This window comes from Zosterops lateralis (assembly GCF_965231275.1).
Source record: "Zosterops lateralis genome assembly, contig: HAP1_HAP1_SCAFFOLD_116, whole genome shotgun sequence".
NCBI lineage: Eukaryota > Metazoa > Chordata > Aves > Passeriformes > Zosteropidae > Zosterops > Zosterops lateralis.
The window spans coordinates 67185-82366 of NW_028154564.1; the positions used below are offsets into that span (position 1 = coordinate 67185).

Below are 15182 nucleotides of genomic sequence, written 5' to 3' on the forward strand. Positions count from 1 at the left end.
CCATTTGCCATCCACCACATTGGTGTCTGTGAGCTCCTGGCCCGAGTAACCTGGGGTGGTTGCCGTGCCATTCCCGAACCAGGCCGCCACACCTCAGAGGAGGCAGCAAGTGGTGCCAAAACCCGGCAAGTTCAACTGGATGGGTGAATGGCGGCCGGAGCGGCTGGACCAGCCCGGCGGGGAGGACGCTCCCGGACCAGCAAGGAGGATGGAAGCTCTTGTGAAGGTCGTATTGCAGTTACATAAGCAATGGGGTATTGATTGTAAGCCTAAAGACTTTTTTCTGCCGTTACTAGGCTTTTGCAAATTGGTGTTATTGAACGACCAGTGGATATACTCCACCCAGAAGTCTGGGAAAAATGGACCAAAGCCTTAGCTGGGGATACAATGTCCTCGGGCAGCGGGAAAAATCTTAAATTGTGGGGGAAAGTTGTGCAGGCTTTGCAAAAGGCTCTGGGAGAGCAAGAGACATGGAAAGCTGCTCAAAAATGTTTGCTTGCCACACCCAGATTGGGAGTTGGGGCGACTACACAGACCACGATTGGTGGTGACCTTACCGAGTTTAGTGACTCACAAGAGTGGGATTGCCCCCCCGTGGCCTTTGTGTCCACCTAGCGCCGTCGTTAAATGTTCCCCCATCTGTAACCCGCCCATGGAACAACAGAAATCCTTACGGGACGGGCTCATTGATGAACCCAAATACGCCACTGGCAAACTAGAGCCCAAAGGAACTTGGGACAGACCCCCACCTTATGCCCCACAAAATGGCACCGAGCGACAAAATGAAGGGCGGAGCACAGACATCGCCATCGGATGTAATGGGGGGCCCTTGAATATCGCAAGTGCGTGCGAACAGGAAGGAGAAGAGAGTTGGGAGGAGGGGAATAGCAGAATTGACCATAAAAGGGTGGAGAGTTTGAGTAGAGGACAGAAGCCCAATCAGGGCACTCGCTGCAAAAAGTGCCCTTTTAAGGCAAGAGTCTCTGTGAGCAGAAGGCGGGGCGAGCCCAGGGGGAAAGAACAGCCCACCCACAGGAGGGGCGAGATGGGGCTGAGTCCGACAAAAAGGAACCAGAGCCCGGAACCATCCAGTCAGTTGACTTCGGCCTCTGACTCAGATACAAGCCGGAGTGGTTGACTAGACAAGTGGTCGACCACTGATTCAGATTCAGAGAATGAGGGACAGAGCTCTCCTATCTCCTTCTGGACCTGGGGGACAGGTACTGGAGTGACTGACAGGGTAGGAGGGTTTTCTAACATGTGATGGACAGGTACCCAAGGAGGGAAAGGCAAACCAATGAGGGGCTGTATCTGGGGAAGGCTGGGGGAGAAGCTTACAACTTGTATCAAAAGGGGAATTAAAAATAGAATTTTTAATGCACTGAACCAGGGTATAAAGAACAACTGTCTTACAATAAAACTCATTATGACAGTCACACCACCACAGGGTCTTGGCCGCCCGGTGTCACTGAAGGAGCCACAGCGAGGGACGGGCGGGGCGCGGCCCCATCGAACCCCTCCAGCTCCGTGACGAGCGGTGACCCCGCGGGACCGCGCCGGGGCCGGGCGGAGGCGGCAGCCGGAGCTGGGGAAGCGGCTTTGAGCGAGGAGACGAGCAGGGTGTTTCCAACCAGCTCCACTCAGCCCTTGGGCACCGGGGGGTCCTGGGGGTTGTTCCCAACCAGCTCCACTCAGCCCTCGGGCACCAGGCTGAGGCCGCTGCGAACTTTTCAATCCTGGCCGCGGGTCCCGCTGCCGCCTCCTCAGGCCCCAGAGGCCAGAAACCCCAGGAAATCAATCCCAGGCACTAAAAACCCTTCTCATGCACAGCGAGGGCCATGGAGGGTCCTTATGAACTCCCATCCCCTCAGTCCCCCCGGGCACCGCGGGGCATTAGCGCAGCTCCCGCGACTGTCCCGGCACCGGCTGCTGCCACAGGGCACGGGCTTGTCACACTTGGGTATTAAACAAATTTGGGGAGGAGGAGGACAGCCTTAGAACCCAGGGCTTTGCCCTTGGGAAATTGGAGCTGCACGAGGGGGATAAAGGATTCCCTGCACACACCGATGCCCCCGGCAGTGGCTCTGCCCCGCCAAGAACGGGGCTGTGTTTGGGAGAGGTGGGATGGCTGGGATGGGCTCTGCAATGAGACAGCCACATGTTGGCATGAAGAGCTTGGGGCGATGGGGTTACTGAGGAGCTTTTGGGGCACCTTCCAGTCCTGAGAGATGAGTTACTGGGAGGGGGGAGACACCTGGCTCTGACCTTGGAGTGGGGCCTGTATTAGGGAAGGATGTATGTTGGAGGTTAGATTTCTTTCTTTTTTACTTCTAGAATTCTTTCCCATGAGTTGCTAGAAGACTAATTACTGGGTACTTATGGGTACTTTAACTTCTGGGTGCAGAACAGAAGGGCCAAAGGAGAGCAGTTGTAGCACCTGGCTACACTTGTTTTTTGTCACTGGCAGTTTCTCTCGAGGGGGAAGATTCTGCGAGTTTTGGGGGCAGGAAAACGACAGGGGCTGGGGGCAGCTACGCCGTCTCTTGCTCTCAGCTTTCAGAGAGAGGACGGCCAGGCTGCTGCTTGCTGCAGGAGGAGTTCACTGTAACCACCAAGTCTGGTCCTGGGAAATCTACCACCATCTGCTCGTGTGCCCAGGAATTCTGAGCTCACCTCCTCCTGTCCTGCTGGAGCTGGGCCAGCCCTGCCCCTCCACTGCTGCTTCTTTGGTGCTGCTTTGAGGCTTTTCTGTACATTGTGGGCTCGCACCCCCTGCCTGCTGAGACCTTCTGCATCTTCATCCACAGCTCTGGAGTTTCTGATTCATCCCTTCCATCCCTTCAGCCACAGCTCCAGACTTCCTGATTCATCCCTTCCATCCCTTCAGCCACAGCTCCGCAGTTTCTGATCCATCCCTTCCATCCCTTCAGCCACAGCTCCGCAGTTCCTGATCCATCCCTTCCATCCCTTCAGCCACAGCTCCGCAGTTTCTGATCCATCCCTTCCATCCCTTCCCGGCTCGGACAAAGCCGCCATTCCCGCGCGCTCCCCGAGCCCGCCCCACAGCGCCCCCTGCAGCCGCGGAGGGATCATCGCACCTGCCCCGCCCTCCGGGAGCCACCAGCGCCCCTGCTGGCCGTGCCCGGAACTGCACCAAAGGGGAAAGTGCCGCGCTCAGGGAAGCTGTTCCTGGGTTCTGCTCCTGTTTATTGTTAATGCTGTGCTTGGTGTTGTTTGTTTGTCTGGTGATACACACCAGTAAAGAACTGTTATTCCTATGCCCATACCACTTCCTGAGAGCCACTTTATTTCAAAATTATAAATTGTGAATTAAATTTGAATTAAATTATAATTCGGAGGAAGAGGGTTTGACTTCTCAATTCCAAGGGAGGCTCTGGCTTTCCCTGGCAAACACCTGTCTTTCAATATGAGACAACACCATTCTCTGAGTTAGTTATAATATAAAAGTTAGTTATAATAGTTTTAATATAAAAGCATTTTAGCATTGTGCAGTCTCTGTTTTAATATTTCGCTAAGGCGTATGACATAAAATTGATTTATTGCAATGCCATTTCTGTAGACTATACAGTGCACACATAAACTGATAGGTTATGTTTCATCAAAAAGCAGCTGAAAGGAATTATAAATTGTACTGTATCAAAATCATTGTGATCAATAACAATATGCAAAAGTCTATACATGAATGCAAAAGCCAGTATTTTGTCACTTATGTTGTCATTTCTATTGTAATTTATATTGTCATTTCTACTGTAATTTATAACCCGGGTCGGCTTCCTCTCCTGCAAGGCACTGAAGGGGGCTCATTCACCCCCTGCCCCCACGTCTCTCAGTGTCCCCAAGTTTCCCTAAGCATCGTTGAGTGCCCCAAAGTGTCCCCATTGACGTCATCCTAAGAATTCTCATCAGGATTTGGGGTAGTTTCAGTCAAAATTCCCAGAAAATTCCCCAAATTTGTTTCAAACACCACACGGGGAGGGGACAAGTGCCACCAGCCATGTCCCCGATGGCGTCACCACCCCGATGACGGGACGTCGCTGTGCCCGCAGCAGCCTCGGGATGTCCTCGATGGCTCTTTGGCACCGCTCGGCCACCGGGGCCATCGTGTGTCGGGTTTTTGGGGTGTCCTCACTGAAGACAATGGCGACGGGCAGTTGTAAAAGCAAAGTCCTTTATTGCACGGCTAAATCAGCCTCATGGAGGCAGAGACTGTCACAGCTCAAGCCAGTAAAGTCCCCACGGCCCCAGCAGGAGCGGTGGCATCTTATCAGCAGCAGTGTGCAGGAAGCCTTCTCATATAAAGTTTCATAAAGAGCATCAAGTCTCATAAAATAAAGAACATAAAGTTTCTGATATGGTCTCGCACATGGCCAGCGTGTAATGAGCCCCCTGAAGATGTATCAAGCCTGAGGGTTGGCCTGAAACCTCCCAGAGTGGCTTCATAATATTTGCCAGACGGCTCTTCAAGTGTATTTTGTAATGCAAAGGTTTTAACAAAAAGAGGTTTTAACAGAAGACAAAACTATTTACAAAAGATAAAATGACAAACAGTACAGAAACAAAAGCCAAGCACAGGTGTCAGAGAAGCCTCTGACCCCGGGCTAAGACACCTTAAAAAGCACCTGAGCACCTCTGAGCCCGTTCTCAAGTTTTGGATGATAAAGGAGGGACAATTTGCCTTGCTGCCAATAGAAGCAGCCACAGGTTCTGGGAAACATCTCCACAGCCCAACCAGTGCCCCTGTGCTTGCACTGGGCCAATGCCCATGAGAAGGGCACGGAACTTTCTAGCTCGGCTTCCTTCTCTGTTCAAAGGTAAACCAAAACTTTTTTCCTTAAATAGAATCATTTCCTGGGGTGTGGAAATGCATTCCTACCAGTTTCTAAGTCCCAAGCAGAAGCAGCAACAGCAGCAGCAACAGCACCTGTAGTCTGTGTTCCCTGAGTCTTATCAGTGCATATATATTTTTATAGATATCTATATATATATCTATCTACTGTCTTATCAGTAGCAGCCGCAGAAGCAACAACAGTGGCACTTGTGATCGGTCTCCCCTGAGCCTGCTAGCATTCTCAAAGTAGTGCATTTTATTCTAGTTTTGGCCAAACAGGTTAAAACAAGAGTCCTGTATTGCCTTGTTGGGCCTATCCTAAGCTAAGATTGATGTGTGACAACATTTGTAGTATCTCATATAAATTCTACTCACGTAGCTCTGTCTGTTCTATCCAGGAATGTTTAGCAGGACTACATTGGTTTTGTTATGATTAGAATTTAACTAACTTTGCAAAAAGCAATGCTGCTGAACTTTAAACTAGACTTTAGGTCTTTTTCTTGCTAACTGATCCAGGCTCTTATTTGCTAAGGCACTTAAAAATCTTTTATTTATTTAAAACTAAACTTGTATTTCTACTTCATTTCTGTGTGGATTTATGTATTTTAGTTTCTCTAAGGGTTCTAACTCAGCTCTCACATTTCTGGGCACTCCTGGGCCTGTGTGGATTTGGCCCAGGGGGATTTATATGCCAGTATCTCCCCTCTCTCTTTGAGCCATACAGACTCTTTTGATTGCTTTACTGATCATTTGTCAAATGCACTGGAGCAAACAAGGCACCCTTATCATCACAACTATGATGAAGATGATGATTGAAATGTATAGACACATTCTTAAAAGCTCTTTCATCCTTCATGTTAAATTCCATCTATCTAATAGAATATCTATCCAAATCCCATTATCAATTCTAATTTTTGATACACCTTCTTTAAGTTGTATGCTTTTATGAATAGATTCTGAGTGACCAGAGAAATCCATACAACACCTCCCTTCAAAATCTTCACACCCCTGTCCACGTGCTAGTAAGGGAAAGTCAGTTGTGACCCTGTCTACCATCTTTAACATCTGTTAACACATCACTTAATGCAAGGGAGGTATTGAATTGCTTACTCAGCCAACACCCCAGTCAGTCCAGCTGTTTTAGTGCTACTGTTGAACTGAGTTGTGCTAATAAAAGAGATGCTGAGAACCTTTTTCCAAAACCCCAAGGCTGAAAATTACTTTTGCAGTCTAAATTGCATTGATGGATAAGCCTGTTTCCTTTATGTCTCATGATGGCAAACATTTGTGCATCAGGTGTTAGCAGAGTAAGTCTCCCCAAGCTCCACGGCCCACCTGTGATGTGTGCTGGAATAGCAGGCCAGGCTCTGTTTCCACAAATGAAAAACATTCCCTGTGGGAACTGAAAGGGGCTATCATTAAATGCAGACTGAACTAAAGAAGTATGGTTACACCAATTAATCTCATTTTTGTATACAGAGTGCTAAGGACAAACATCCTTAACCAAAAATTGATCTTTTCCTGTAGAGTTAAATCTGGCATGAAAAAATCATGTTTACGGAACCAAAGATCTCCAATGCTTCAGGTTCACGAGATGCCTCAGGAAGGTGAGGAACCCACCAGTTCCATGCATCTACTGGAGACCAAAAATCCCATGTGGATGATCCTGGGAGTGTACCTTGAATGGCTCTGTCAGTTTTCTCTGGAATTGGCCAAGCGTCCACTGGCACACCAACTAGACAGGTGGAAAATGGCTCTTCTGGGGTTGTATTGGACAGACACACGGTATCTAAACCTGATGCACTGGCTAAAGTCACCCAGACATTTGTTTTAGGCTGACTAACTGGCAAATTTGTGTTACTAAAAGCAAGCAAATTACTAAAAGCAAGCATGCAAAAAAGCATAACATTCGATTGAACCCCTTACTTCCCTTAAACTATTCTCTAACAAAGGGATTCTACAACACTACTGATCCACAAGTGTTGGTCTTTGGTTGATCAACAGGTAAGGTTGCATTGGTGAAGGCAAACAAAATAAGAAGATATAAACATGATATCTGATTTAACTTCACACTGTTTAAGGCACTTTCTTTTTCATTTTTAATTTCCAAGCACATCTCTCAGCACATTCCCTTCTTTGGTTCTTCCACAAATTTCACCCAGGACCGGCCAGATAGAAGGCACTGAATTATTTTGTTTGCATTCAACTCAGCAAATCTGAATCTCTTTTGATTATGTCAAAAATTCCCTCCTACATTCCTCTCTAGGAACAGGAAGATGGGGCTATTTTCTTCATTGTGACCCACTGCAACTAAAAATTCAATGGCCTTGTGCTTTGTTTGGGATTCTAAATCATAACACCATGTACACCACGCTTGTGCCAACAGAGCTCTACGATACCAACAATTCCCACACTTTTTACACTGATACAAACCCCAGGGTTCACAGTTCTGGCACGTGGGACAAAAGATGTCTGCCATCAGCTACAGTCTCTGTGCAGCTCACGTCTGTGTGCTGCTTCTCTGCTCTTGGGGTTGTCAGCGTGTTCCTGTGCTTGATTTGGCTTCACGTTCTCCACTGGAATCCACCTGGGTCCTGCACCTGCAGAAACACAACTTCTTCTTCACGGGTTTTGGTGGTTTCTTTGATTGGTTAATAAAGTCCTCATTGCAGACCACGGGGGATGGGTCATTGGGCCAAAAATAGAAATAATTTGAGTGTCACTTTTTCATTGGATGATCTGTACTTGGAAACAGCGGGTAGGGATAGACTCTCCATTTTGTGTTTAGGGAGTTAGTGTGCAGAACTCACAGCTTGTGAGGCTGTAATGCAGATAAGAATTAATAAAATCCTGAGTCCAAACACCAAAACTGCGTCTCCCGTGCTCCAATCCCGGCGCTGGCAGAGGCTGAAAAGAAGCCGGAACCTCGGCAGGGCTGCTCCCCATGGCAGGCTCACGCCGATGGTGGGGGTGCTGAAAGCCTCTTTGGCCGTGCACAGGGGTCACCCGCCCCCACGGCTGGTGACTCCTGCTGTGGGGGGCCACAGGGACCCCCGCCAGTGGCACCCTGGGGCCGTGCACCTGTCAGTGCCAGGGGCGTCCCTACGAGCCCAGGTAAGTCACCAGCAGGATGGAAGGGGCCCCTCAGGGGTTCGCTGGGACCGGCCGTGGGGCCGTTCTCGGGTTTGGCGGGGCCGGAGCGGCTGCAGCTCCTTTGCATCTCTTTGTGGTAAAACCGTCCAGTGGTACCTTTGCAGTGGTTCTCCTCTATTGATGGCTGGAACCAAAAAGGCAAATTGAGGAGCATCCTCTGGATGCAGTGGAGTGTTTAAAAAACCATCTTTTAAGTCAATGACAAGAGGCCAGTCTCTGGGGATCAGTGAAAAGAGAAAGAAATTCAGGTTGTAAATGCCTCATGTCTTCTATCACTTCGTTGATCTTCCTCAAGTCATGAAGCAATCTCCAGAAATCAGAGAAGTCTTCTTGTGAATGACAAACACTGGGGAATTCCAGGGACTATTTGTGGGTTTTATGTCCTTTTTGTAGCTGTTTGCTCACTAATTTTTTGAGTGTATTCAATTTTTTCTGTTCAAGAGGCCATTGATCCATCCAAACAGGCTGATTGGTTTTCCACAATAACTTAGTAACAGTAACTTAATGATGAGTGGCAGGTATCACTGTGGTTTCCATTAAGAACCCACTTCCACCTTTGTTTCCAACTGGGACAACACATCTCTCCCCCATAGTGTTGAGCACTTCCCCACACAGGGCTGGATGTTTGCTGTCTTTCCTTTGGGACCTGTGACAGTAATCATGGATTCACTTTGCATACACCTTGTATCTCCTCCAATCCCTCTGAGAACACGGTATGTTTTCATCAGCTTCCACTCCCTCGGCCAACGTTTATGAAAAATCACAGTGACATCTGCCCCTATGTCCATCATGCCTGTAATCTTCACTGTTTTGCCTTTGTATGTCAGACTGCACTCCAGCTCCATCTTTTCATTACCGACATATTTTACCCAATTACGCATTGGCCATGCAATAGCAATAGCTATTGGTGTTTTCGGTTGAATTACCAGTGGAGCATTGTAAGCAAGAGCTAAAACCCTCAGCTCTTTGTCACAATTTGCTGAAACGACAGTTGGAAGAACTGAAAGCCCAAGATCTCTGTTACTGTTCTGGCCTATAATTAGAAAGTCTTGTCTTCGTTTTGAAACACCAGTAACTCCTATGGGAAGGCATTCATGGCAACAGGTTTTAAAAGAATATATCAATTTGGAAGTCGCCAGTTCACATCGTGTCCCTGGGGGTAATAAGTCAGGGTGGCTTGGGCGATAGCTGGTGGTTTTACAAACTGCCCCTGGCTCGGGTTTTCCCCAGGTACCCTCAGGCTGTTCAGGTGTTCCCGTCACTGAGCTGCCATTACTTGTTTCACCACACGATGGCGCTGTGCGCTGTTTTTTGCAGGGCCCCGGGGTGTCCCCGATGGTTTCTTGGCACCGCTTGGCCACTGAGCGGCCACCGGGGCCACGAGGGCCACCACAGGCACTCGAGAGGAGGTTGTGGATGTCCCCAAGTGTCCCCATCAGGTGATCCATGGCCAGGCGGGCGCTGCCCTCCCACAGCCACTTGACCTTGACCGCCACAGCCACCAAGTCCTTGCGGACATCAGCGGACACCTCCTCTTCCTTCAGGGCCAATTTGATGTCCAGCAGCCACTGGTGCAGCGTATGGAGGAACGTGGAGACTCTGTAACACACATCCATCAAGAGCACCAGCAGCGCCAAGGCCGCTTTCACCCGCTGTTTCCTCTCAGTGGCCACCCCTGACTGGCTGATGGTCACCATGGCCTTGAGGGCCGCCAGTGCCTGGGCCCTCTGCATGGGCAGAAATGTGATCAACACCCCCATGACCAGGACCATGGATGGCTGCTGGTTCTCGTCCAACAGGATGTTCTTAACTCTCTTCCAGTCGGCCGTCTTGTCCCGCAGGTCCCCAGCCTGGGTGGTGACCTTGGCAGTGTCCCCATCCTCCCAGGTATCGAGGAAATCGATGGCCTCATTCATCAGCCACATCGAGCTCTTCCAGACCAGAAACCTCGACTCCCGCCAGGCTCTGCCCGCGGCTGTCACATCGTCCCAGGTGGCCCCCGGGGTTGTCACAAGGGCGGCCATGGCCTGGGAGGTGACATCACTGCGCTCCAGGGCGTCCCGGAGGTGCCAGATGAATTCCCTCAGGGCTGCACGCAGGGACTCTGGGTACACGAACGGGCTCCCGTCCCATGGCACGGTCATGAGGGCCGCCAGCTCACCCACATCGGCCACCACAGCCACCAGATCCTCCAGCTCCTGGTGAGGGGACGGGGAGGTGGCCTTCGTGGCCTCCTGGGGTGGCCCCTGTGCCCTTCCTGGGTCCCCCCTGTCCCCTCCCTGGAGGGCTCAGCTGTCCCCTCTGTCCCTTTGCCACCCCTTTGTCCCCTCTGCCAACCCCTGCCACTCCCTGCTGTCCCCTCCTGCAACCCCCCAACTGTCCCCCTTGCCCCCAATCGCCCCAGGACCCCCTGACCCGACCTGGGAACCCCCAAAACCCCACCTGGGACTCCCTGAACCCCCCCAGAATCCCCCCAAATCCCACCTGGGACCCCTCCAAACCCCACCTGGGACGCCCCAAATCCCCCCAAACCCCACCAGGGCCCCCCAAACCCCCCCAGGACCCCCAAAACCCCACCTGGGACCTCCCAAATCCCACCCAGGACCCCCTGAACCCCCAGAACCAAACAACCCCACCTGGGACTCCCAAAACCCCTCCTGAGACACCCCCCAAACACCACCTGGGACCCCTCAAAATCTCCCCTAGGACCCCCAAAACCCTCCATGTTCCCCCCTTTCCCCTCCCACCACCCTAGACCAGGATTGTCACACCTTGCAGCCATCCATGATCGCTGGGGACACGGCAGGGACGCCTCGGGGACACTCTGGGGACACTCTGGGTGTTATAAATGCATATTGTATGACTGGCTTTTGCAAATATTAAAATGAATCTATATCTGTTATGTTAGAAAGTTATGCTGTATTAATATATTCTCTTTCAGTAGTGTGATAAATACAGTTTTTAGGCTATAGCAGATGCTTGTTGTAACTAATTTAAAGTGGGAGAGGCAATTAAGAAATTCCTCACATCATCCTATCTTCATAGAGATAACAACAAGGACACCAAAGAACTCCAGAAGGAAGAATTTACTGCCTCCTTATTAAGGGATTTGCCACTTTGTGGAGCCACTGGAAAGATTTATTTCCAAAAAAGAATGGTGGGGGGAGAGAAATTACAATTAAACCTTTTTACCCAAAGTCCAAAGAAGGGTTTAAATCATGTCCAAAATTTATGAATATGCAATAACCTATGGTATTGAAAGGAAAGATCCTTTGTTAGCCTGTGTGCCATGGTGTGGGATGCCAGGTACCCAAACGTCTGTAATCTCTTTTGCTTCATATGCCTCTTATTGTCCTATTTTTTATTATTACACTTTTAAAATTTTAACAAAACTGAATCATGTTTTTCACAATTTGGGGGCTCAGTTCAGGATATTTACCTCGTCTCTGACGCCCCAGGGGATCCAGAGCAGGAGGGGCCCAGCTGATTTTAGCAGCCTTGCTCTGCTTCCTCTGGTGTAGATTGGAGATCACAGGTTAAATACCCCCAGGGCAAGGAGGAGACAATAAAGCAAAAGGAAAAAAAGGGAAGAAGAAGCTCTGGAAAAAACCGTGGTATTTTTGTTCCATAAAAATCTTGTGCCCAAAGACCTAAGAAAGAAAAAAGGACTGTGAGTATTTCTTAGGGGAGCAGGTTACGGGGTGTGAGATGTGAGTTTGAGACGTGGACTGGGGTTCCCAGCTCTACAAAGCCAGTCTGGAGCTCCCTGAGCTGCGTGTCTGTCCTTTGGCCAGAGAGGAGCCAGGACGGAGGCGAAGCCAGAGATGAAAGGACTGAGAGACCCCGGGGTGGGGACGGGGCCCCAAAGAAAGGGGCTGGGCCCCTCTGAAGGAAGGGAGCTGGGGGTTTGCCAGTACAACCCACTGAGAAACAGGATAAAAAGGGAGAGGGGGGCCTAATAACCACCCCCCCAAAAAAAAAAAAAAAAAAAAAAAAAAAAAAAAAAAAAAAAAAAAAAAATCTGGGCGTACAGCCTGACTAATTGAGGGCTTGGGAAAAAAAAAAAACCCAAAACAGGAACTTTGGGCCTAGAACCTGCCGAATTGAGGGTTGGAGAAAAAACGTATTAAAAAACTCAAAAAATTTGGGCTTAGAAGCCGCCCCGCCGTCCCCGGCCCCACCGCCCGCCCCAGCCCCGGTGCCGGCGGCCGCCCCGCCGTTTGTATCGGCCGCACCGGTGGCCGCTCCGCCCGGGGCTCCCCCTGCGCCGGCCCCAGCCCCGACCGCGCAGTCTGCGATCGCTGCCCCGGACATGCCGGGGGATCTGCCCGCCCCAATCCCGGCCGCACGGCCCGCGGCAGCTCCGCCACAAACCCCGCCCGGCCCGGCCCGTCCCGGCCCGTCCCGGCCGCTCGGGCCGCCCATCCCCTGACCGCTTGTCCCGGGGCTGCTCCGGCCGGCCCCGTCCCGGCCGCTCCGCCCGTGCCGGGAGCATGCGCAGAGACTCCGTGCTCAGGCTCGGCCGCCGCTCGTCCTCTCGGTGGTTCCGGCAGCAGCTCCCGCCTACGCCCCCCCACGCCTGGAGGACTCAGCCCCGGGCCAATCCCCGCCCCCGCCCCGCCCTCCCCGGCAATCCCAGCACCCCCCGCGCTGGGCACCGTTGCCTTGGGAACCGCCGCTCCCGCTGGGCGGGGCCGGTTTCCTTTGAAAGGCCAAATCCCGAGCCCGCGGAGCCACAGCTCGGCCACGGGAAGGGCCTGCGGGGCGGGCAGCGCGGGCTTTGGGCAAACTTTCCCCGCTCCTCCCGGAATACAAGTTATACAATATGCGGGTGATCCCTTATTATCAGGGGAAGCTGAAGGTGAACTTGGGGAGGCTGCCATAAAACTTCTGAATTTTCTGGGGGGAAAAGGATTCAGAGTATCAAAGGGGAAACTGCAATTTGTAGAATCTGAAGTGAAATATCTCGGGCACTTAATAAGCAAGGGCAGCCAAAAGCTCAACCCCGAGAGAATTGCAGGAATTTTATCTTTCCCCCCTCCCTCTTCAAAGAAGGAAATCAGAAATCTACTCGGATTATTGGGATATTGTAGATTATGGATTGAAGGCTATACACAGGCAGTCACATTTTTATATGGAAAATTGACAGAGGGAGATAATATAAAGTGGACCAAGGAAGATGATGATAAATTAGAAGGACTGAAGTCAAAACTGGCCTCAGTGCCAGCCTTGAGCTTTCCCTCATGAGAAAAACCCTTTCATCTGTTTGTGACTGTGGAAAGTGGAGCAGCTCATGGAGTTGTGGCTCAGGAGTGGGGACGAGGGAAGAGACCAACAGCTCATTGATCAAAGGTGTTGGGCCCAGGGAGCCACGGCTGCCCAGAGTGTGTTCAAGCCACAGCAGCTGCTGCAGTTCTGGTAGAAGAGAGCCCCGAGCACTCCTGGGGGTGAACTAATTGTGTGTGCACCTCATGCAGCCCAAATGTGTTAAACCAGAGAGCTGAAAAACGGGTAACAGAGTCTGGGGTGCTGAAAAAGGAAGCAATCCTGATAGACACTGATGGCTTGACATTAGAAGTAAACAAAAGTTTAAATCCAGCTCAATTTTTGTATGGAGAACCAAAAAGTAACCTAACACATAATTGTTTAGAAATTATCCAATACCAAACCAAAATATGGGAAGATCTCAAAGAACAAACCCTCTTACAAGGAGAAATAATATGGATGGATGGTTCTTCCAGGTGTTTTCAAGGAAAAAGTATGTCAGGGTTTGCTTTGGTGGATGGGAAAAACATGCAAACCCCGGAAAAATGAAAATTACCTTCAAACTTGTCCACTCAAACTTGTAAACTAAAAGCTCTAAAAAGGTCACTGGAATATTTAGCCAGTGAGAAAGGAACCATATATACTGATTCAAGGTATGCTTTTGGGGTAGCACACACCTTTGGAAAAATTTGGGAAGAAAGAGGATTACTTAATTCAAAGGGAAAGGGATTATTGATACATGAAGGACTCACTTTAGAGGTTTCAGAGGCATTAAAACTGCCTGAGGAGATTGCTGTAGTGCATATTAATGGACATCAAAAGGGAATGACCTCGGAAATAAGGGGAAATAATTTGGCAGATCAAGGAGCTAAAGATGCAGCAGAGAATGGGATCCAAAGGGTTGTGTTAATTTTGACCTCAAATAAGGAAGAATTAGAAACTCCAAAGTTCAGTGAAACAGAAGAAAAGGAATTAAGTAAAATAGGAGGAAAGACAGATGAATCTGGGAAATGGAAACTTCCTGACAGGAGACAGTTACTTAACAAGCTGCTCACTAGGAAAATATTAGAAAACGTGCATCAAAAAACTCATTGGGGTACCCAAGCTTTGTGTGATCACTTTCTAAGGAATTATGGGTGTATTGGGATTTTTGGATTGGCAAAACAAGTAACTGAAAGATGTATAATCTGCCAAAAGGTAAATAAAAAGGTAATGAGGAAAACAACATTAGGAGGTGGGGAGTTAGCTCTCCGACCATTTCAAAGTATCCAAGTGGATTTTACTGACCTTCCCCAAGTACAGAGATGGAAGTTTTTATTAGTAATAACAGACCACCTGACTCATTGGGTGGAGGCTGTTCCCACTGTCAGAGCCACAGCCTATGTGGGATGTAAAACCCTTTTGGAACAAATTATTCCCAGGGATGGAATGGTTAATAGGATAGACTTGGACAGAGGAACACATTTCATGTCAAAAGTCTTACAGCAAATAACTCAAGGCTTGGGGATAAAATGGGAATTACACACCCCATGGCACCCACAGAGTTCAGGCTGGGTAGAGGCAATGAACCAAACTTTAAAGAGAACTTTAACTAAATTAATAATTGAAACCCAAATGTCGTGGGTAAAATGCCAACCTTTGGCTTTATTGAGGGTTCAGACCCAACCCAGGTCAGACCTGGGAGTGTCACCTCATGAGATGATGTTTGGGTTACCCTTTCTGACCACCCAACATGACACAGCCACCTCTGACCTCGGGGAAATGGGTGTTAAGAAATATGTCAACACAATTGCAAAAACCCCTGAAAATTTACAGTTAAAATGGATAATCCCTCAAACCACACCTTTAGACTTTAAAATTCCCAATATCCATCCAGGGGAGTGTGTACTGGTGAAAACATGGAAAGAACAATCTT

General features: G+C 49.6%; 1 protein-coding gene across 1 annotated transcript; it reads right to left on the minus strand.

The window, feature by feature from the left end:
• Nucleotides 1-5559: 5559 nt before the first annotated feature.
• LOC310923580 (uncharacterized protein) lies at nt 5560-12621 on the minus strand. The gene is made up of 4 exons (XM_083885527.1): nt 12436-12621; nt 11442-11514; nt 10774-10826; nt 5560-10200 (listed from the first exon to the last, which is right to left on the minus strand). The coding sequence occupies exons 3-4, from the start codon at nt 10786-10788 to the stop codon at nt 8539-8541; spliced, it is 1677 nt and encodes a 558-aa protein (XP_083741653.1). The 5' UTR covers nt 10789-10826; nt 11442-11514; nt 12436-12621; the 3' UTR covers nt 5560-8538.
• Between the last annotated feature and the right edge of the window lie 2561 nt (nt 12622-15182).